This window comes from Rhinoderma darwinii, chromosome 4 (genome assembly GCF_050947455.1).
Source record: "Rhinoderma darwinii isolate aRhiDar2 chromosome 4, aRhiDar2.hap1, whole genome shotgun sequence".
Lineage (NCBI taxonomy): Eukaryota > Metazoa > Chordata > Amphibia > Anura > Rhinodermatidae > Rhinoderma > Rhinoderma darwinii.
The window spans coordinates 350645313-350669122 of NC_134690.1; the positions used below are offsets into that span (position 1 = coordinate 350645313).

Below are 23810 nucleotides of genomic sequence, written 5' to 3' on the forward strand. Positions count from 1 at the left end.
ATCCACAGGATATGTCATAAATGTCGGATAGATGCGGGTCCCACCTCTGGGACCAGCACCTGTCTCTAGAACAGGGCCCCTAAACCCCGTTCTGCCTTTCTTGGCTCCTGCTGCTTCCCGGCCACTTACTGATTAGATGGTCGGGAGTTATGAAAACAGCAAAGCTCGCTGAGCTACGCTATTTCCGTAACTCCCATAGACGTGAATGGTAGTTACGGAAGCAGTGTAGAGGTGGGACCCGCAGCTATCGGACGTTTATGGCATATCCTGTAAATTTGCCATAAATGTCCAAGATGGGCAAACTCCTTTAAAGTTTCCACTCACTGTGTGGTCACCACACTGTGATGTCCTCCTCGAGCACTGTATGGGGTGCCACCCCCACTTATTTTATTATTGGTTTACAACTTTGGTTATAGTATTTTGTTGTATAAACTAAGTTTACTTATACCAGTGTATTGGTTATTAGAATTGCAAGTATTTATTTAAAAATATGTAACTTTTCTGTCATGACTTCCTCGGTTCAGCACTATTGCATTCCTATAGGTGAAGTATCGCAAGTTAGTCCTGTTTCATAAGTGACAGTGCAATAAGCAAGATAAAGTCATTATAAGTTAGTGACATTAGTGCTTTGTGTTATAATTAGTTGTTAAATATGGAAAATATTAGCATTATTAATGTTTCTTACTTGTGTTCTAAACTAGTAATAACATGTGCAATATAGATTTGTATAGTTTTATATGCGCACGGGCGTGGTTAGGTTATGGGGGGCCCAGGCACATTCTTTCCACAGGGGCCCTCTGCAGTCTGTGTTCGCCTCTGAGAACAGATTTGATTTGTACATTCACACTGACACATGCATGTCTAGTTACTACATAAAACAAGTAGAATTCATTAGGTCAGGAACACACACATAGTTTGGTTGCAGTTTTTGAGTCCGTTGTTTTTTATCCAAAGACAAGGGGTGGAAACAAAAGAAAGGAGATGCATCAGTCTTTTCTTGAAACCTTTTCCTCCTTTTGGATCCACTTCTGGCTTTTGAAAAAAAAATAAAAAAAAATTCAAAAACAACATCAAAACTGCGTCTGGGATCCTGGTATTTTGCCATTTTTTTCCAGCATTTAGAGGTGTATGTCTCTCATAGAAAAAAAAACCGCATGTGTCGCTCTATGTGTGTGTGGCAATTTACCTATGGCAATTTTTGGTGTTGATTTTTTACAATAAATCACGTCTTGCATAGAGGAATTTTAGAATCACATCATCTTTTAATCACATGATTTGCAATGTGAAAAACTCCACCTAAAAAACCACAGGTAGTAAAATAGATTATTATCAAAATAGATAAATTAGGGGCCAATCATTAGCTACCAGAAACAGCATAAAAAAAAGGTATCTAGGGGGGCGTGGCTTGGCATTGGTGAGAGATGGACGTCTAACTGGTGAGCTCCTGCACCATAGCGACTTTAATAGCGGCTGTTAGCCTCACAACTGACCCTACCTTTCTATAAATACTCCTGGTGATCTCGGGAATGCCGAGGAGGAAAAGACCGGTGACAAAACCGGTGAAACTCACCGACTTCTACTCCCTTCAGGCACATGGACAAGGGGACGACGCGGACACTGGCTCACATGCTGGATCTCTGGTATCAGAGCTGCTACCGGATCTCACACCGGCTCAGCCGTCGGAAATACATGCTCACAAACGGCGCAATTCAGATCCGTTGGTGTCTCCATATTCACCTCAGGAGCAGAGGAATCGCCGGCAGACAGATTTCGGGCCTTGCCACGAGGCAGCCGACACCCGTCATCACCGCTCCTCACCACGTGGGACGGCCATATCGGCGCCATCTTCTCCCTCAGCCAGAAGCCCTGAGACGCAGAAGCAAAGAGTCTTCAGCCCTGAACACTCTCCAGACAGGGTAAGACACCCCTCCATATCTGTTTTATCTTCTCTAAACACTCCTGTGGGAGAAACCTGTGATTTTCTGGGACATCTACCTTCATCTTCAAACACAGTCACTGAACTGATGATGAAGAATATGTTACAAGCTTTGCATCAGTCTCTACATACAGGCTTGGCAAGCCTTATTAACCCTTTATCTGCCTCTGTGCAGGAAGTGGAACATAGAGTTCATAATTTAGAAAGCAAAATGGGAGAAATTACTTCCTCTCATAATGATTTGATAGATGCACACTATGACATATCATATGAACTGGCGCAGGTCAAAGCTAAATTGGCAGACATGGAAGACAGATCAAGGCGCAATAACATAAAATTTCGGGGTATTCCTGAGGAAATTAACCCACAAGATCTCCACACTTTTACGCACAAGAATTTATTAAAAGCATTCTTCCAGAGTGTTCCCAGAGGGATCTGATTATTGATAGAATCCATCGTTTACCCAGACCCAAACATCTGGCTGCTGATGTTCCAAGAGATGTTTTAGCACGTATCCATTTTTTTCACATCAAGGAACGCCTGATGGAAGCTACCAGAAAGAAGGATAGGATACCATCTCAATTTCGGATGATTTCAGTCTTCACTGATTTATCGGCAGCAACTTTACAAATGCGTAGAAATTTGATCCCCATAACAACGGCACTCCGAGAAAGTAAAATCCTGTATAGAAGGGGGTTCCCAGTCAAACGGCTTAATACCATGCATGACATCTGATCATTGGAGGATGGGTTGAAGCTGTTGCATCAATGGAACATTAAAGTTCACCCTCCGACCAAATCTGCGACACACCCGCCATCTCCTGTGGTGGTAGAATGGCACCAGAACTCGCGACGTTCTCCACCGCAACGTTGACGATACTTAGAGGCATTTGTGGAGGATACGTTATGTTTTCGTGCACAAGGCGTCCATCTTGAATCCATTTCAAGCTGACTTTTTCTCGTGTGTGTGTGTGCGTGTGCGTGTGTGCGCGCGCGTGTGTGTGTGTGTGTGTGTGTGTGTGTGTGTGTGTTCGTTCTCCACCACTTGGTACAGCGTTTTGGTTTTTTTGCTTATGTGGAACGTTATACTAATTTTGGGGCTTCATCAACAATTCCTTTGGTCGGCATCGCCCAAATTATGCAATAGCACTTCCGCCGTTATCTTCATGTCAGCCAATCGCAGGTTGGCTGAATTGAAGAGATGAACCAATGTCTGAAGCTCATTTGAATGTGCGTATATATGATGTAAAGATGTGAAAAGATTGTGAGATGACATGTTCTGATCGCAAACATTTGCCATTTTACCTTCTTTACTTGCTTCCGTATATTTGATTGATCTTCCTGCAATCTCTGATTTTAATGTTGCCAACATGTATAGTTTTTGGGCGATTGTAAAGTAAACAATCATAGCGTTTATCACTAACAACCAAGAAAAAGCATAGACTATAAAAAGAAGTTCATGTCACTTCTTGAGGTGTTTTTTGGAGCTAATTTTCCATTGAGCACCATGAAAAACGCCTCAAAAGAAGCCTGAAAAGAAGCTCCAAATTAAAAGAAGCCTCACTTTCAGCTTCAAAAACACCTGAAAATCAGAGGCTGTTTTCTCTGAAAACAGCTCCATATTTTCATACGTTTTTTAGTAAGCGTGTGAACATACCCTCAGAATACAAATACCCATGTTTTATGCTTTGTGGTCATTCAGTAGGTTTATCTCAAATCATGTGGCATAATTGACATCACAGCACATCCTGCCTAATGACAAATTCAGCTCTGCTATATGTGAAAAAACTGGGACTGTGATGGAGGATGATGTAGTTTATTGTAGTGTACAGCTCATATGTAGTGTGCTACTCTAAATTATTGCTTTCTCCCTATACGTCAGACACAGCAGCACTGAGAGGTGGTTAATATATCCGCTGCCAGCTTCTAACATTACACCCGCTGCTGGTGTTATGCCTCGGCTGCCAACTGCTTGACGACTGAATTATTCATACACATTGAAACCACTTGTTCATTTAATTGCATAGAACAGTAGAATACAAACTTCATCCCTAAACATCCAGACAGCTTTTGTTTGATTTTCTTTCTTTATTATTGTGGCAACATTTTAAATATTTAGTTATTTTTTGTTTGTTTTTCTCAAACAAGTGCCTTTTATTTTTGATTATGTTTTACTTTTTAGTAATGAAACCTGCGGGCAAAAAACGCAGCGAAATACGCTTTCTCTGCCTCCCATTGATGTCAATGGGAGGTCAGGCGACGTAATCGCCCGAAGATAGGGCATATCCCTTCTTTGTCCCGTGAGCCGTTTTCTCCACTCTCGGGAAAAAACCGCCTCCGCCTCCCATTGAAATCAATGGGAGGCATTTTCAGCCATTTTTTTGCGCGCTTTCCGACGCGGTTTCAGCGTCAAAAACTCTGTGTGAACGGACCCTATCTCGTACATTACCTGCAGGCCACCAGAGTTTCTGGGTATGTTCACACGTAGTGACCAAAAACGTCTGAAAATACGGAGCTGTTTTCAAGGGAAAACAGCCCCTGAATTTCAGACGTTTTTTTAGCAACTCGCGTTTTTCGGAGCTGTTTTCATTGAAGTCTATGAGAAAACGGCTCCAAAAACGTCCAAAGAAGTGTCCTGCAGCTGTCAAACGACGACGCGTATATTACAGGTCGTCGGCACAGTACGTCGGCAAACCCAAATGAATGGGCAGATGTTTGCCGACGTATTGTAGCCCTATTTTCAGCCGTAAATCGAGGCATAATACGCCTCGTTTACGCCTGAAAATAGGTCGTGTGAACCCAGCCTCTGGGCTTAACACACATCATATTGGGCAAGTGTGCCACATTAACAACTCATACAAAATCCTTACAGCACTATGAATAGATCTAGGTGTTAATATTGGTTTGCAAAACTAAACCTGAGAAACGGATTGGTCAGTATAAGGCTGGGTTCACACGACCTATTTTCAGACGTAAACGAGGCGTATTATGCCTCGTTTTACGTCTGAAAATAGGGCTACAATACGTTGGCAAACATCTGCCCATTCATTTGAATGGGTTTGCCGACGTACTGTGCAGGCAACCTGTCTTTTACGCGTCGTCGTTTGATAGCTGTCAAACGACGACGCGTAAAAATACAGCCTCGTCAAAAGAAGTGCAGGACACTTCTTTCAGACGTAATTTGAGCTGTTCTTCATTGAACTCAATGAAGAGCAGCTCAAAATTTACGGCTGTCAGAGAAGCCTCGCAAAATGCAAGGAGGAGCATATACGTCTGAAACGAAGCAGCTGTTTTATCCTGAAAACAGTCTGTCTTTTCGGACGTAAATGCCTGCTATCGTGTGCACATACCCTTAGGGTATGTTCACTCAGTGTTTTCAGACGTTTTTTCAGGCCGTAAACGTCCCGAAAAACGGCTGAACGCCTCCAAACATTTGCCCATTGATTTCAATGGAAAATGCTGTGTAAAAAAACGGCCGCGAAAAAGAAGTGCATGTCAATTCTTGGGATGTTTTTGGAGCAGTTTTTCATAGACTATATAGAAAACTCGCTCCAAAATTGGCCGTTAAAAACGTGGCGAAAAACGCGACTTTGAATAAACGTCTGAAAATCAGGAGCTGTTTTCCCTTGAAACAGAGTTTGTAATTTTTACGCGCGTATGTCATGCGTTTTTTACGTCCGCAAAATAAACTGAAGGTGTTTTTTTTATTTCTTTAGTAACGGTTGCGTGAATCAAGGACAGCACACAGATGACATCCATGTGCTCTCTGTGATTTTCACGCACCCATTGATTTCAATGGGCGCGTGATGCGCAAAAAACACAAGTATAGGACATGCAGTGAGTTTCACACTGCGTGAAAAACTGAATGGCCACATTGAATTGCATAGGTCCGTGTGACGTCCGTTGTTTTAACGCGCATAACACGGACGTGAAATACGCTCGTGTGAATAAGCCCTCAACTGATCACCCCCACCATCAGTGCCAGTACACGCATGCGTTGCACTAGTTATCATGCCATTTAGCCCGTTTACATCGACCCCCTGAGGATTACTGTTGAAACGCTTTAGGGTCTACTAATTTTGTTAGGGAGAGATAAATTAGGGGTCAATCATGTTTTCTGTTGCTAGTAACTCTGGTCCGTAGTAAAGTGCTATACAGAGAAGGTCTGTCCCGATCTTGCTCCCCTCCCTTTACTTTCCTATGTGTCAGATTGATCTGGACATGAGGAATAATGTTCTATTCTTTTAGTCTTGAAGCAACACTTGAGCGTGACATGTTCATTTAATAAGTTAATAAAGATAACGTCCTGGCACTGTATGGCATCAGGAGCCATTTCTGCGCTGGGAGGCAAAGTGGACTCCACTCAGGAGCGGTGACTGGGTAAGTATAATATGGTGGAAACTGTCTGCTGGGGGCCCTGTATCTAAGAATGTCACGTGTGATACGGTTGGCTGAGGCCCTGTATCTAAGCCTATCATGTGTGATACGGTCTGCTGAAACCCTGTATCTAAGTCGATAACATGTGATCCTGTCTGCTGGGACCCTCAGGGGAGAGCAGCGCCATCTTACACCCGCATGTATCACGACATGACAGAAAGGAAGTGTCATGTTACGTGATCACTGGGTTTTGCTGGCGCCTAAAGAAAATAGAAGGACACACAAGTAATTCACTGAAGACACGGTAAGTTAACAAAATACCATGGGCTGACGTGACACAGATTTTTGGGAAGTGCAGGGAGCACCACCATTAACCTTTGTAGCTGGGCCACAAAAAGGCTAAGGACAGATCTGCCCTCCATACAATCATGGAGTTACACGATAAAATTCAGCTACCAGTAGGGGGAGCTCACTGTATCGGTATTCAAACAGATCCCATTAATCTCAATAATAAATCCACATGCAGTAAAAACGTCCTCTAGTGGTAGCAGAAAAAAAATCCACTTTTATATAATGACTCAGGTACTTGAAACCCCCTCCCCCCCAATTGTACCGTTGCATTGTGGTGTAACATCCTGGAATTTCAGAAATTTGCTTTATTCTTTTCTACTACTAGAAAGATCTGTGGAGGTACATATTTGGAAAAACATTATATTCTTCTATTATATTATATTCTTTAACCCGGCCCAGTTTGAGCCTTACTTCATAAAGCAGCGATTTTTGGGAATCTCCGCATTCTGAAAGCCATAACTTTTGTACTTTTGGTCGACATAGCCATATGAGGGCTTATTTTTTAAGGGGATGGGTTGTATTTTTAATGGCACCATTTTGGGGTACATATAATCTATTGTAGAAAAATGTTGGTGGAGTGGAAAAAAAAAACTGGAATTCCGTCATTACTTTTTGGGTTTTGTTTTTACAGCGTTCACCGTGCAGTATAAATGACATAACATTGTGCTGGTTGTTACGATTAACGAGATACATTTTCTATGTTCTACTTATGCACAACAAAAAAACTTTCGAAAATTATTTGTTTTTTGTGTCACTGCATTCCAAGCCCCATAACATTTAGATTTTTCCACTGACAGAGCTTCATAATGGCTGTTTTTTGTGGGACGACATGTCGTTTTCATTGTCACCAAAAGGGAAATATTTTGATCCCGAAAACAGAATGAAAAGTGAGGTAGGATGCAAAAAAAAAAAAAAAAAAGAATTTTGACATTGATTTTTAGTTAATTTTTTTACAGTGTTTATTGTGCGGGATGAAGAATATGTACGTTTTATCGTATGGGACGTTACGAATGTGGCAATACCAAATTTTTAAATAACAAAGGAGTTTGTAAGTGAAAAAAGGGGGTTTTGGTTGTTTTTATACATTAATTTTTTTTTTCTAAACCCTTTTATAAATTTTTTTGGGGACTTGAAAATGCAATCCTCTGATCGCTGTTATAATACACTGCTATTATTCTGTATTACAATGTTTTATGCCTGTCAGTGTCACACTGACAAGCAGCCTATTAGGTCCTGCCTTATGTACAATGCAGACCTGGTGGCCATTGTTAGGCCCCCGGCTGCCATGGCTTCCCATCAGAGATTTTGTATGCAGACGTTCTCTGCTAAATTACAAACCTTTTGGCTGTGATTGGGCCTCCTCTGTGGGCGCCCTGGGTAATTGTGTAGCCTTTACTGGTCCAATTGGCCTCACAGCCACACGAGCAATTCTTCTGTATAGGCCCCAGTATAATTATTACTACTATGAGTGCCTGGGAATGTGGGCATTTGGATGTTATAGTAACCAAGGACCTATTATGGAGTAGACCCGACCAGTGCTGGATTATCAGGTAGCTTTTATGTTAATGCAACATGACACAATTTTTGAGCATCGGGTTGCAGATTAAAGGAAGTTCAGAATATGTGCACAATTTAAAATGTCCATAGAAACTACTTTACCAGCAGATTCCACCAAAATTGGCCATATCTGCTAAAAAAAAATAAATATCTAATGCAGGAGATGTTTCATCGAAACAACCCCTCTTACATATGCGAAGGGACACTTTTAGCCGGAGTGGAGATCTGCAAACAGCGGCTCCTACTCTGGCATATCTGGCCTCTCCGTATGCATTACATTCAAACTTACGGCCGACATGTAATACTACATTTCACCTGCAAGGGAAATATATAGTCTTCTGGAGCTGAAGTTTCTGTAGTCAGACCCGTGGGATTTGATGCAATTTTTATGCTAGTTGGAAAAAAAAAAAAAAGAGAAGCAAGGAGAGAAATGGTTTATGGCTACATCAATATTTTAATGTAATTTCAGCAACCAATAAGTCACATGATTTTATACTGGAGACCAGTTACAATATGGCATTTTCATCTTATTTACTGCCCGTTCGTTCATACATTGTTCACTCAGAAACATAAACAATAAAGAAATTGCACTGATTCATATACAGAGTATACAGTCCGTCCCTTTTCATAGGCCAAACAACCGATTTAGTCCATTGGTCTGGAAGGTAGATGTGAAGATATGGCATACTGACACAGTCAGTGGTTTTATCATGGAATGTTTCTTCTTCAGATTAACAAAACATGGATATTATTAGAACTAAAACATTTGGAAGTATTTTGGCTCACTAAAATATTAATTTGAATCTCAAGGAATGTTTAAGGCATTTTGGTAACAATAGAAAAAAATAAATGGGATCAAACTGATGTTCCACCGGTGACGCCAGAATCCTGTTCCTAGAAAAAAAGAGAAAACATTAAGAAAAATAAATGGATAAATAATCAATATTTTTTTAAAGAATATATCATGTTCTGCCCATGGGTTGAATATCCATAGCACATGATCATTCAGGGGTTGTCTGGTATAGAAATTCAATTTTCAACTACCTATTCGGACATAGGAAATACAGGGGGTCCTTAGTTTGGGACCTCCATCAATTAGCCAGAGTGGAGGGCAGCGCCTTTCTCTCTGGAGGACCCAGCATGTCCATGCATTTCATAAACATCCCACGGATTTCAATGGGTACCATGCAATGCTTCATTTCATCAGTGGTGGTGCTGCAAAGAAACTGGACACCTACCCCAGGTTTCCCCAAAGATTACAGTGTGGCCAGCAGAGGGAGAAACACTTATCAGCTTATTTTTAGGAGACCCCCCCTTTTTCATTATTGCAATTAAATTCAGTTTGCCAACTTACAGGAAGCACTTTTTAGCACCACTTGGTACAGCGCTCGGCTATCTTGGTCAGTTCCATAGACCGTAAATAGAGTGGTGGTCGTGAATGCGCATCATACAAGCGGATTTGGAGTCCCGCATTCTCGTGACCACTGGGGGTCCCGACAGTCGAACCCCCAGCAATCATACATTTACCTATCCTGTGGATAGATGATAAATGTGGTTTATGGGAAAACCTCTTTAACCCCTTAATGCATTATCACATACATGCACGTCACGGGATGGTAACCCTCCTCGCATTCTGACGTGCATGTATGTGATGGAGCTCAACGTGGGAGCCCCCGGGATCGGAGAAACCTCTGATCCCGGCTGTTTAACCCCTTAAATGCTGCAGTCAATAGCGACCACAGTATTTAAGTGGTTTACCAGATAGAGGGGGCTCCCTCAGTCACACATCGGTGACCCATGAACACCAGACGCTGATAGGTTTCCATGGCAGCCGGGGGCCTAACAAAGGCCTCTAGGCCTGCCATGACCATATGCTTATTAGGCCGTGCCAGAGGCATGGCCTTATAGGCTACCTGTCAGTTTTGCAATGACAGGCAGCAATGCTTTTGTATACGGAGTCCCCCGCATTGAGAATAAAGAAAATAATTAAACACCGTTAAATAAAGTTTATTCAAATTAATTATTTTGTAAAAGTGTAAATAAAATAAAAAATACCAATATATGGTATCGCCGCGATCGTAACAACCCGAGCAATAAAAGGTAACACATTATTTAAACCGCATGTTGAACGCCATACAAAAAAATGCAAAAGACAATGAGGGTATTGATTTTTTTCCATTACTCCCCCAAAAAATAACAAAAGTTAATTTATAAGTCCCATGAAGCGCCCAAAATTGTACTAATGAAAACTACAACTTGTCCCGCAAAAAGCAAGCCCTTTATATGACTACATCTATGGAAAAAAAAAAAAAGGTTACGTCTCTTGGAAAGTGACTGTCAATACCAATAGTTTTGGTTTCATTTTATTGTGCAAAAGGTGGTAAAACATAAAAAAAAAAAATCTATACATATGTGGTATCCCCGTAATCATATAGACTCATAGAATAAAGGTAATATGTTAATTACACCACACAATGAACGGCGTAAACTTAAAATGCAGAAAACCAATGTTGGAATAGCAAAAAAATTGATCAATATATTATACATACCCAAAAATGCGGCTATTGAAAAATACAACTTATCCCGCAAAAGAAACGTGGTTGGAAAAATAAAAAAAGTTATGACTCTTGAAATGCGACAATGAAAAAGAATGCCTGGTCGTTAAGGCCAAAACGGGCGTGGTCGATAAAAGTTTAAAAAGCATCCCCCCCACCCCACTAAAAAAAAAAAAACGGTCAATCCTATGGAAATATAAACCCTCCCTCAAGTTCCTCTCTACTGTTGGGTGGCCCACTTTTTTTTCTTATTTTAATTTTAGGGGGTATTGTTCTCACAACAGCACCTCCAGTTTTGTGGAGATTCCGGCATGTGCACTCACAATAGACGTTGCTTGTACTTATTAACATTTGATGGAACAGCCTTTATCTCCATGGCGGTCCAATGAAAGTTAACCCTACGCTGACCGTTAACTCATTGAGGTAGACAGAGGTAGGAGAGATTTAGAGATAGAGGTTAGTGAGTTTAAGAATGAAGTTTACAGGAGAAAGCGTGATGAGGAAGAGTTAGTACCGTTAACTGTTGTCGGTTTTGCAGCAGTTTATAGTTTTCCTTTTCCTTAGTTAGTTGTTCCTGAGAAGCCTTCAAGAGCTGTAATAGTTTGTTAGCTGCTTGACCTAAATCCCGTGTTAGTTTTTTTTCCTTGTCAAGCCTGTCCTACAATATTTCCAGTAGAAGGACAATGTTAGTTATATCCATATATCCAGACAAGTTGTGAGGTCATACGCGCCATGTACAGAGAGGTGATTTAACAATTTAAAGGTATACTCCACTTTTGAACGACAATCTAGTACATTTCATAATCTGTGGAACATGTTCAGTAACTTTGCAAGAAATTTGCTTTACTTAAACTTGACATTGGAATAAATTATGACTAAAGACAAACTCAACATTTTCCTGGTTTACTAATCCGAGTGCAGTGCATTGTAGAACCTCAGTTAATCTGACCATACACCTTAGGATTTCAACCGACAGCCATAATTCCTTAAAGGAACAGTGTCATGGCAAATAATTTTTTTTATATGTTAAAGATGTTAGTGCTTTAATAAAAACGTTTTTATTCATTTGTGTGTTTGTGTTTTACTTTTTCTTATTTTTACACTTTTTCTTCCCTATGGGGGCTGCCATTTTTTGTTCCATTTCTGCGTGTGTCGATTAACGACACACACAGACATGGAGTACGGCAGCCACAGTCCCATAGGGACTGCGAACGGCTCCCGTCCCATTGACTGCCGTGTACGGCGTCTGTGTGGGAACTGCGCATGCGCCGCTCCCACACAGTCCTATTCGAAATTGGCGCCGTCCGGCGCCATTTTCCTGTGGACCGGAAGTCGCGGCCGGACAGTAATATTACTACTTCCGGTCGCGGCTTCCGGACTTGTGCACATGGAACAGCGGCAGCAAAGGGAGCGGACGGGCCGGAGGGAGCCGCGGCGGCAGGAGCAGGTAAGAGTTTTCAATGTATGTTAGTGTTTGTGTGTGTTTACTACTGTATGTAAACCTACTACACTGTGGGTTACCTCAAAAAATGGCGACACACAGTGTAGGAGGTTAAACCTTTCAAACCCCTCGTTTATCCCGGCACTAGCCAGGATAAAGGAGGGGGGGATGCTGAGAGCTCACTAGAGCGAGGGCTTTTAACCCAATGTTGCAATGCTGCAATTTTGGGAACTAGCTCCATCTAGTGACCAAAAATGGGTAGTATTATAAATTAGAATTAATTTATAATATTTCCTATTTCCTGACTCGTGAAAAAAATAAAAAAAATTTGAACCATGTTTAATCACCCACACACTAAATGTTTAATTTTTAAAAAAAAAACATGTTTTTCTGGCAACACATTCCCTTTAACCCCCTCCACAATAAAAAAGCAAGCTCAGATAAGCTAAGTGAGCACATCCATTGCCAAAGCTGCATATGGCACCGCTTATCTCCATGGGAGGCACTTGATGATCCAGACAATTATCAAATTGGTGTAGATAGATCTAATTATGTTTTGCTAAGGCTCTGTTCACACCACATTTCTGCTCAGGTGACTACCCTGGGAAAATCTTCCGATGTATGCAACTGTATACCATACACTTTCATATGTCACCCATAGGCACCCGTGTTGAAGAAATATATACTGCACAATTTATGTTTCTTTGTGGAATGCTTTCAATACAGAAAATAAAATTCCTGCCGCGTACTACCGATATGTCACGTCTGACAGCAGGGAGGCACTAAACCACTGTTTGTTTCCAAGGTAAACTATTGTTGAATTGTTGAAAATATGCAAAATAGCTAAAAAGCGAGACAAAAACAGTGAAACAATCTATTTGCAAAGATATCTCATATCTTTTTATGTAGATTTAAACTATAAAGTATTATTAAAAGTGGGCATCATGCTTTAAAAAGGTTTGTTACATTTTCAACAAGGCATGATGTAACTGTGTCTACCACTCAAATGTTTTTTGATTTTTATTCTAGTTTAAAAGTTTTTGAATGAGATTTAAAAAAAAAAAAAAAAAAAAAAAAGGAAGTATTTTTTTTTCTGAAAAAGCGCCACTTTTTGTCATGGGCTGTATCAGGTATTGCACCCTTTTAACACTATTAGTCCAATTAACAAATTCAATCTTATTAATCAAAAGATAAGTACTAACAAATATGTGTCCCGACCCCTGAACTATCCACAGTGGACATAGCTGTTACATGGTTAAACTAGTTACGTATAAATCAGGCAATTATTGAAATATAGCAGAGGATGCAGCAGCTTAGTTACTACTAGATACTCGTCCGACTGAGTGTTAGGCTGGGTTCACACGAGCATGTTATGTCCGTAAAGGACGGAACGTATTTCGGCCGCAAGTCCCGGACCGAACACAGTGCAGGGAGCCGGGCTCCTAGCATCATAGTTATGTACGACGCTAGGAGTCCCTGCCTCGCTGCAGGACAACTGTCCCGTACTGAAAACATGATTACAGTACGGGACAGTAGTTTCAGGGAGAGGCAGGGACTCCTAGCGTCGTACATAACTATGATGCTAGGAGTCCGGCTCCCTGCAGTGTGTTCGGTCCGGGACTTGCGCCCAAAATACATTCCGTCCATTACGGACCGAACATGCTCGTGTGAACCCAGCCTTACAGATATCCTGTTGTACCAACATAAGTTGGCCGAGTCCTATAAGGCAGTGAGTGAGGACAAACTCTGTACTGCGCTGTGGCATGTTGGCGCTATATAAGAAACAGAAATAAATAATAAATGTTTCCATTCATTCATCTTTACACAACAACAAATATAAAATAAAATGACACCATCCTGACCTTCAGCTGCTGAGCTTCTTCTGTGCCAGTTGAGATCTCTTCTGCCGTTTTCAATTTCTCCAACTCTTGTTGCAAGCTGTACATTGATTTCTGTTCAATTATAACATAGGAAATAAATTATGATGTCAACACTTTTTGGAGGAATTTATTAAGTCTGGCTTTTCATATGTCAGATCTGTGAACTGGCGTAAAATATAGTAAATTTGTCAGGCAATGGTCAGCCGTGCCCTTTGAATTTTTTTATGCCACTAAAAGATGAAGTAAACCCAACAATAAATTCTGCCCTTTATTTTCCGTTGCCACTAAAATAAATTCTTTGTAACTGTACCATCCACTGTTCTGATATACCCCGCAACAAAGACTAGATCTCACGACACGATGTTCCCCCCCAGTTCAGTTGGTTCATGAGCTACAGTGACTGTATAATACTATACACAGCATAACACACATATATATATATATATATATATGACACACACACACACATATATATATATATATATATATATATATATATATGACACACACACACACACACATATATATATATATATATATGACACACACACACACACATATATATATTATATATACATATACACATTTATTTTCATTCACCTCTTCCAGCTCTTCTGATATATTTTGCTCTTCATTATGTTCATCCAAACTTGACTGTGGAACCTTCAGCTAGAAAAAAATTAAATAAAAAAAAAATATCGTTAGAAAGCATATTTCTGAAATTCTAACACTGCAAGAACATACCATCTTGGAACGGAAATAGTGCCGCTGTTTTTTACCGTGATTCAGATAAGTTCAATGACATTTTTTTGATGAACCGTCTGTTGATGCTATACTACAAGGCAGGGGTGTTTATTTTAGGGCTATTATAATGTGCTTTTTTTTTTTTTAATAATGCGTCAGCAATGAAGACCATGGTTTAGTGATGACTGAATTGTTCAGTGTCTGCACCCCAGACTCACTAAAAGTATTTTATGGCAGAATGGCGAGTACAAATAAAGTACAACCCCCCCAACAACCAACACTAGCCTGTTCTCATGCTACAGACTGGCCGGAGCCGCACTTCTACATTAACATCTACATTTTGATTTAGGATTTAGGGTCACAATATGATCCGTCTGTTTGAAATGAGGGCAGTGACGGTACTCGTGGGTTGTTTGTCTCTTACGGTTTACTAACCTGGTTACTTTCTGAGCCATGAGACGTGTCATGTACATGGTTCTGCATTTCACTTAACTGCTGCCTGAGCTGTAGAAGGAAGGAGATCCAGAGTAAGGATTTGTATATAAAAAAAAAAAAAAACTGTGAAAAATCACACAACATATATGATGACAAGTTGCCATGACAAGAATGGAAGCCTCACGGTCTAGAATGACCACAGCAACTGCCTGCCCCATACATACAGAATAGCTAAAGATCATCAGTCTTATTAGGGTATGTGCACACACACTAATTACGTCCGTAATTGACGGACGTATTTCGGCCGCAAGTCCCGGACCGAACACAGTGCAGGGAGCCGGGCTCCTAGCATCATACTTATGTACGATGCTAGGAGCCCCTGCCTCGCTGCAGGACAACTGTCCCGTACTGTAATCATGTTTTCAGTACGGGACAGTTGTCCTGCAGCGAGGCAGGGACTCCTAGCATCGTACATAACTATGATGCTAGGAGCCCGGCTCCCTGCACTGTGTTCGGTCCAGGACTTGCGGCCGAAATACGTCCGTCAATTACGGACGTAATTAGTGTGTGTGCACATACCCTTACACCACTAGATGTCATTGTAAATCTTACCAGAGAAAGCTCCTTGCTCTGTTTTCTGGCTTCTACTTTTGTAGATTCCAGCTGTTCCTGTGACTCAGACAAAAGCTGCCTCAACTATAGTAGTGGAGATGAAAAAAAATAGGTAAAATCCGAAGGTTTCCATAAATACGCAACCAATACCATAGACTGAACGTCACTAACTTCTATTTATCTACTGGACACTATTAGATATAGGATGTAACATTTTGGATAAAAGTAAGTGGTCTAGAATGTTCTATCACAAAATATAACTTAGATCGAACTTACCCAAACCATTACTATACACCTGCTATTCATACCTATATTGTATTTGCTGGGGAAGCACATACACATTGTAAGGGTTAGCGAGCCAAAACGCCACTTTGTGTCACGTTCGTGAATGCAGATTTTTGGAAACTTTATAGCTGCCATCCGTACAACTTTCCATACGTATCAAAAGGGCCGCTAATTTCATCTCACGTTTTCTCCATTTTGCTACTGGAATGTTTTTCTGTCTACATATACAGCAGATAGGACGGAGCTTAAACAACGAAATAATTTTTTTTTTATTTAAAGCTCTGCTCTATAGGGTATAGCAATCATTAGCAATTGCATTGTCAAAAGGTCTCCAGTTTTATTTGAGGCTAAGGGTGCTGCTGTTTCCACCATGCTTTTCACTGCAGTTCTGCTTGTTCAGATTGTGTATAAATATAAGCGCAAAAAAGGATTTTAATCCATATAGAGCAGAACTACATGACTGATTCTAAACTACAAGTAAATCATCAGCATCATCTTTGCTTCGGGATACTTACAATCTCCACCTCCTTAGAGTATGTCTGACACTCTGTGCTAGATGTATTCATCTGGGTTTCCAGCTGGGCCTCCATAAGAGCAATGTATTCCTTCAGCTGAAAGACAGAAACTGTAGGTTACCTGGAGAATATATAGAGTTAGCAGTGATATATGTTTCAGCATCTATGAAAAAAGAATCCAAAATTAGTATTATATGAGAATAACCTGATGCTCTGAAATGTAATAAATTCAGTGGTGAAAAATTACTAAAGAAAATTTCCCTCCAGGTTAGTAAAAGGCATCAGTGCTAATAGGACTCAAAATATATAAAGTTAAGGAATACCAATTTTTTTTTTTTCGTTTTTAGTTGCCATTTTTGTCACCCTTGGCAAAGCTTACACGTTTCGCCTGCCACCTGACTTTACTGTAGGCAGAGCTAGTTATTAGCATATCACTGGCAATGCCCCGCCGGTGAAAATGTGTTTCGTGGAAATAGCCATTTAAAGGGGTTTTCCCATCAGAGACATTTATAACATATGCACAGGATGCGGGTCCCACCTTGAATACAGACACCGTATTCAAATACCACAGTCACAGAGAGAAAATATACAAAGCAGTTGTAGGACGAGATCCAGAGCTTAGGGTCTAGCAGTCATACCTGGTCAGAACTCTGGACGTCTGATTTCAGTCTTTCCACTGTCTCTTGTAAAGATTTCAATTGAATTCGAGACTATTAAAAATAAAAATCAGTGATATTTCTAGGTTTTAACGATCATTTATATATAATCCATTTATTATGGGAGACGCTAGGACAAAATTGGGAGTTTTGTTCATAGCAACCAACCAGATCTAAGTTTTTTTTGTTTTGTTAATACTGGAAGCCCCTTGCGCTTACACATGAACAAAATTATTTGAAGGCCACACGACAGACCACAGATGAGACTCCGCAGATATAGACTATAGGTAGGATTCTGAGAAAAGTTAAACAGCACTCACTTTACTGAGCTCTTCCTCGGATACTTCCAACTTGGCTTTCCATACATGCTCTTCCTCTTCAACGCTCTTTTGTAGGTCTTTTAGCATTCCTTCCTATCATAAAAACATAGCAACCATTATATACATACTATCCCATTAGTTACATACAGTAAAACATACTGATAGTTATGACATCCCCTCCAAGCAACGGAAAATTCTTGCATTGCCCATAGTAACCATGAGACAACCCCTTTAAACTGCAAAGAAAAAAAAAAAGAATCGTTTTTTTTGTAAGGCCCCATGCACACGACCGTATTTTCATCTATCCGTAAATACGGATCCGTAGACATCCGTATATACGGAAATATGGTCCATATTGCATCCGTATTTGATCCGTATAAACGGATCCGCAAAAAAAAAAAAAAAAAAAGGAAGAAGAGGCTGCAAACCACGTCACCATCATGTTGCATAGCAAACGCTTTCGTAAATACGGACAGTTTACGGCAGCGCCCATAGGCTTCTATGGGAGAGTCTGTGCCATAATTAACGACAAGAATAGGACACCTATCATTTTTTCAGCACGGACACCCATCCGAAAAAATACTGAAACGTCCATGGCCAATAGACATGAATGTAATCACGGATGAAATATACTGTCGTGTGCATGGGGCCTTAGGTCACCCTTTCTCCACCATGTAAATAACTTTTAAAGGGGTTGTTTTTTGACAGACATTTATGACAGATCCCACAAAGGTGTGATCGATGCAGGTCCAACCTTTGGGACCCGCTCCTATTTCCAGAACGAGAGTCCCCTGACCCCGTTTGATGAGGCGGCCGCATCGATGCGGGGAATCAGTGAAAAGGTGGCCCGGATTCTGCAAACAGCCAGCTAACTTGGGAATCACGACCACCTCTCCAATAATTCTTTCCTTGGATGTGGCAGCCAGCAACCGCTTCATCAGGTAGGAACAGAGTCGGCGGACAACCCCTTTAATATTTATCAATGGGGTAACAAGCATACATGATTTGCATGATCATAAATACAGATTGTAGCAATAAAACACAACTCACTGTTTCAGCAAGAATAGTCCTATATTGTTCACATTCTGCCTGCAATGAGGCCTGTGCTTCTTCTGCTTCTTTTAATTTAAGTAATGAATCCTGCAGATAAAATGTTAATATTAAATGGATAAATAATAAGAATCAACTCTATACATAAATGTTAACAATAGTCACGATATTAGTACTTAAAATAAAATTTGCAGAGGGCGCCACCTGCTGTCTGAGCCGGGTTCATCCAATCTGCTGTTCAGATTACAGATCACCCAGATTGTCTTCTACTAGTAGCCACAGTAAGCAGTTGTCATTGGTAATAGGTGGGACCAAAGTCTAAAAGCAGAGCTTTGCATTGAGAATCAATAAATACTTTTCAATAGAAACCTGTGGCTCACAAAACCTCAGAGCTGCTAGGTAGCCATCTGCTTGACCTAGACTTTCTAATTGATATCCCTCTACAAGATGCATATGCCCTGGTAGGACATTATAAGGCTAGGGCTAGATTTTTTTTTTATTGTTCCAAGGCATCGAAAATAAAAAATAAAGCAACATTGCAAATACAACCCCAATAAAGAAAAGAACATATATGCACAGAAGACTTAGTTCACATCTATGTTGAAGGCCCCATTAGGGGCCTCCGTCACAGATCCAGTCAAAAATGCAGGAAAAAGCTACAGGCACAGTGGCGGAAACCCATTCAAGTCAATGGATTCCATTGGCCGCTGATGCTGTCAATCATGCAATGAAATTCCGAAATTTTCATTCTTCTACTTCTATGATGGAGCAGAGTAACAGAAACACCGAACACAGATGTAAACGAGGCCTTAAGCTATACCTCTATTAATCCAAAAACCACTTTATTGCAATAGAGAGAACACGAATATATAGACATGAACAAGTTATTAAAAATTTTCACATTAAGGCCTCATGCACACGACCGTAGACGTGTGCACGATCCGTGACAACGGCACAGATGGCCCGAGAAGTGTCATCCGCGGGCCGTCTGCAATCACGGACTGTGCACACACAAGAGTGAATGAAGTTTAATGAGCCCGGACCACAAAACGAAATGTCCTATTTTTTTTTGCGGTACGGGCTCCGGCAATGCATGGACTGTGGAAACCACAGTCGTGTTCATTGGCCCATAGAATAGAATGTGCCCTATACTATCCACAATTGCAGATCCGCAATTGCGGATACTATCTGGACGCAAATGCACGGTCGTGTGCATAGGGCCTAAGTGGACCAATTCTGACCCAGACTTCAAATCAAATAGTCCTTCCACATTGGAATTAGTGAAGAAAAAACTAAACCTTAGGCCTCGTGCACACTTCTTTGACCGTTTTCACGGATCCATGTGTCCGTGATTGGATCAGTGTGCTTCCCGTGTGTACTCCATGTACATTTCCGTGTTTCAGTTTCCGAGGGGAAACTGTCCCCATTCACACGATGTACACGATATTGTGAGAACCGCACATGGTATTCACTGTCCAGCGGTAGTCACTGTCCAGGGTGCTGAAAGAGTTACTGCCGATCAGTGCAGCCCCTGGACAGAGACTACCGCTGGACAGTGAGTACCATGCGCGGCGCTCACAATATAGATTATTAAAGTTTCATTAAAAAAAACCTGCAAAAAAAAAAAATTTTACTACTTACCCAGAACTCCCTGCTTCTTCCTCAAGTCCGGCCTCCTGAGATGACGTTTCAGACCATGTGACCGCTGCAGCCAATCACAGGCTGCAGTGGTCACATGGACTGCCGCATCATCCAGGGAGGTCGGACTGGATGTCAGAAGAGGGACGCGTCACCATGACAACGGCCGGGGTACGTATGAACTTATTTTTCTTTCGATCGCTGCGTTCCAGCACTGATCAGCAGCCTCTTCTCTCTATCGGTGCTGATAGAGAGAAGGGGCTGCTTATTAGTGCAGTGCAATAATCTGTCTATGTGTACCTCTGCCCGCCCTGCCGTTGCTAGGCAACGGCTGTTACACATGGACGGCACACGGATGCCTTCCGTGTGCCTTCAGTTTTTTTGACGGACCCATTGACTTGTATGGGCCACGCGGTCACGGAATCTCGGACAAAAGTAGGACATGCTCTACTTTTTTCGGAACGGAACAACGGGACCGTCAAAAAAACTGAAGTGTGCATGGCCCCATTGAAATGAATGGGTCAGGGTGGTAGCCGTCAAAAAAACGGCTAGCACCCTAAAGAAAAAAACGGAAGTGGGCATGAGGTCTAACTCCTACAATTGCCCTAGGCTATATTACAATGTCCATATGACATGATCATATAAAATAAAGTGCCTATGCAAAGAAAATAAAATGTTATCAAATTAAAATACGTTCCTACAAGACCATGTTGGTTTGGAGAACACACGTGTTTTGTCGCTAGCACGTCTTCGTCAGGGGCTCCAGATGAAGCCATGCTAATAGTGATGCACATGGGGACTCCCAACCCACATGGGGAACAATTGCTTGCAAAGGTGGACTTTCCCTTTAAACCAACTATTGAGCTTGTTTCAATGTAGATTTCGGTCTTTCCCCACCCAGAATCTATATCTATAGCAACTAGTAAAATACTTACTGAAGAATCCGTCTGGTCAGACTGCTGGCTCAGCTGTTTAAGTATATCTGATGATTTTTCTCTAAACTCCTGTAGCCATTCACCGTATAACTGGAAAGGAAGGAATGACAACCCCGTCAGTCACTGTCACAGCATTCAGAGATATTACATTTTAGTCACTGATCATGTTTTCCAATAGCAGAAAAATATAGTATCATTGGGAAAATTACTGCTCTGAATTGATACAGAGGCCCCCGGGGCAGGAAGACAGTAGGTTGTATTTAAAAACACTATTTTTGTGGCGTTTTATGCCACAATTTTGTGTAAACTTGTGACAAAAAAAAAAAACCACTGAGGTTCTGCCAACTCAGGGCAGAAAAAAAACTTGGTTATACAAAATTGTGCCAAAATGGGTGTGCAGATCGCCTGCATTTTGCAGAGTTTTATTGGTAATCAAGGCAAAAACTTGTCCAAAAAATTAAATTATTATTTTTACCTGGTGAGACTCTACGGACACCTGTGGGAAGAGGGTCATCAAGGTGTCTTTGGCCTGAGTCTGAATACCACTGAGCTGCTGTTCCAGATCATCCTGTAATCGAAACAGCAGAGAAAATGTCATGTGTTATGGTTAAGTTCACATCTGCATTGGAGGCTCCTCCGTCGCAAATTCTGACACAAATGCCAAAAAATTAAAATAAAAACCTCTACATTTTTTTCCAGTAAAATGATGGAAACAGAACCCAAAAATAGAACCTTTTAAAGTCAATGGGTTCTGTTCGGATGTTTCTGGCACTCCATCATTTTCGTTGTTCTGTTCTATGACGGAACAGAACAACGGAAATGAATAACGGTGACGTGAATTCCATCTGTGCTTTTAACAAATACACAAAAAAAAAAAATAGGCTGTTGACAGTGGGGTCTTCCGGTGGATATATCCATGGTCATGTGATATTCACACAGGTGCAAGGCTCGTTACAAGACAGAGCTCTGATTACTGTACCATAACAAGCAATGCAGTCGTGTGATCATCGCATGACCACTGAAAGGAAACAATAAAAGCACCTACTGAATGACTGCAAGCAGAGATCTTGAAAACAGTGAGAAATGGATACATAGTAGAGTTTATTAGCAAATTGTAGAACTTCATTACACAATAAATAACAAATATTTACTAAAACCATAATCCCCCTTTAAATACGGTCTGCAAATGTTAGTGTACGTACACCTGACTACCAGTTACAATGAGAATAGTGATCAATGCACGGTTTATGCAATGAATATTTTAATAGTGTAACACAACTACCCAATTACTCATTGTACCAGTACAGAGAGTGCAGCCAACTTCACCGTACTTTAGTTTGTATGTGGCGTCTCTCTTTGTCAGTAGTTTTCAGCTGTAACAGCTGGTCACAGTTTGCCAATTGGCCAACAACAATGACAGGGGTCCATAAGGGGTGATCCCACAAAAAACGAAAATATATCCCAGCACTTCCTCCCTTCATCTCCTCCTCTACTCTGATCCCATTTGCCTCAGCCATGTCCCTCCTCCTCTTCACTGTCCGGTGTCTGGCTGTAACAGTAGCCCTCCCCTCTGCATTGTTTGTCGTCAGGACAAAAAGACGGTAAAGATCCGCCTCTTGGTTATGCCCCGCCCCTTAGTTAAGCCCCAGCCAAAAATGGAACAGATCAGCAGGAGACTAACCCCTTTGTTCTTTGCAGGATTTAGGCCAAATTCAGACGAACGTAGAGTATGTCCATGTGACGGCTGTTAAAACGATCGTCACATGGACAAATGTATTTCAATGGGGCTGTTCACACGGCCGTGGTTTTAAACGGACCGCGTGAAGGGTCCATTGAAAAATAGAACATGTCCTATTTTATTCCGTTTTCACGGACCCCTCCATAGACTCAAGTCACGTTTTTCACCTCCGAGTTTCCCCACGTTCGTGTGAATCTGGCCTAAGACTGTTAGTTTTAGGAACATGTAGAAAACCCTGCAGACTGAAACAGTGGGGGCAAATAGATCTCCTGTTTATCTAGATCAATAATTTCTAGGTTTAGTGTTCCTTTAAGGTAAAGTTCCACTTTAACCCATTATAACAATGTCATTCTTTGAATAGGCTTTATGAGGTTTGTGAACTTTGCGGCGATACCTTTACTTTCCTCTCAGAGCTCAGTTTCTCTTCACACGTTTTTTCTGCTTTGCCCAAAGCATCCATAGCCTGCCAGTTTTTCTCTCGAAGTTCCTGCAGGAAACATTTCCACAAAGAGCAAACTTTCACTTATTGTGCCGGATATTAGAATGTGTCTTCGAAAGATAGAACTAATACATGAAACAGCTTAAATACAGTGATACAGGTACTAAAAGCTGTATGTAGTCAAGTGGAAGCTGTAAAATGTATCTCTTTGGGCTTTGTACAGATACACATATATTCTTTAACGAAGAATTCTCCGTCTAAAATCTCCAAACATGGTTGTATTTAGAGAGAATACATCCTGTATATATTTATTTGCATTGTGCACAGAGAAATAAGTATTTGATCCC

At 41.1% G+C, this 23810-nt stretch overlaps 1 protein-coding gene across 1 annotated transcript in view; it reads right to left on the reverse strand.

The window, feature by feature from the left end:
* Nucleotides 1-8654: 8654 nt before the first annotated feature.
* RRBP1 (ribosome binding protein 1) overlaps nt 8655-23810 on the reverse strand; it is a 65141-nt gene continuing 49985 nt past the window's right edge. Inside the window, exons 12-23 of the mRNA XM_075862942.1 lie at nt 23419-23511; nt 21762-21854; nt 21287-21376; nt 18714-18803; nt 17664-17756; nt 17326-17397; nt 16688-16783; nt 15888-15971; nt 15276-15344; nt 14697-14765; nt 14079-14168; nt 8655-9114 (exon numbers count right to left, since the gene is read on the reverse strand). Coding sequence (XP_075719057.1) covers nt 9076-9114; nt 14079-14168; nt 14697-14765; nt 15276-15344; nt 15888-15971; nt 16688-16783; nt 17326-17397; nt 17664-17756; nt 18714-18803; nt 21287-21376; nt 21762-21854; nt 23419-23511 — 978 coding nt within the window. The 3' untranslated portion in view covers nt 8655-9075. The remainder of the gene's footprint in view (nt 9115-14078; nt 14169-14696; nt 14766-15275; nt 15345-15887; nt 15972-16687; nt 16784-17325; nt 17398-17663; nt 17757-18713; nt 18804-21286; nt 21377-21761; nt 21855-23418; nt 23512-23810) is intronic.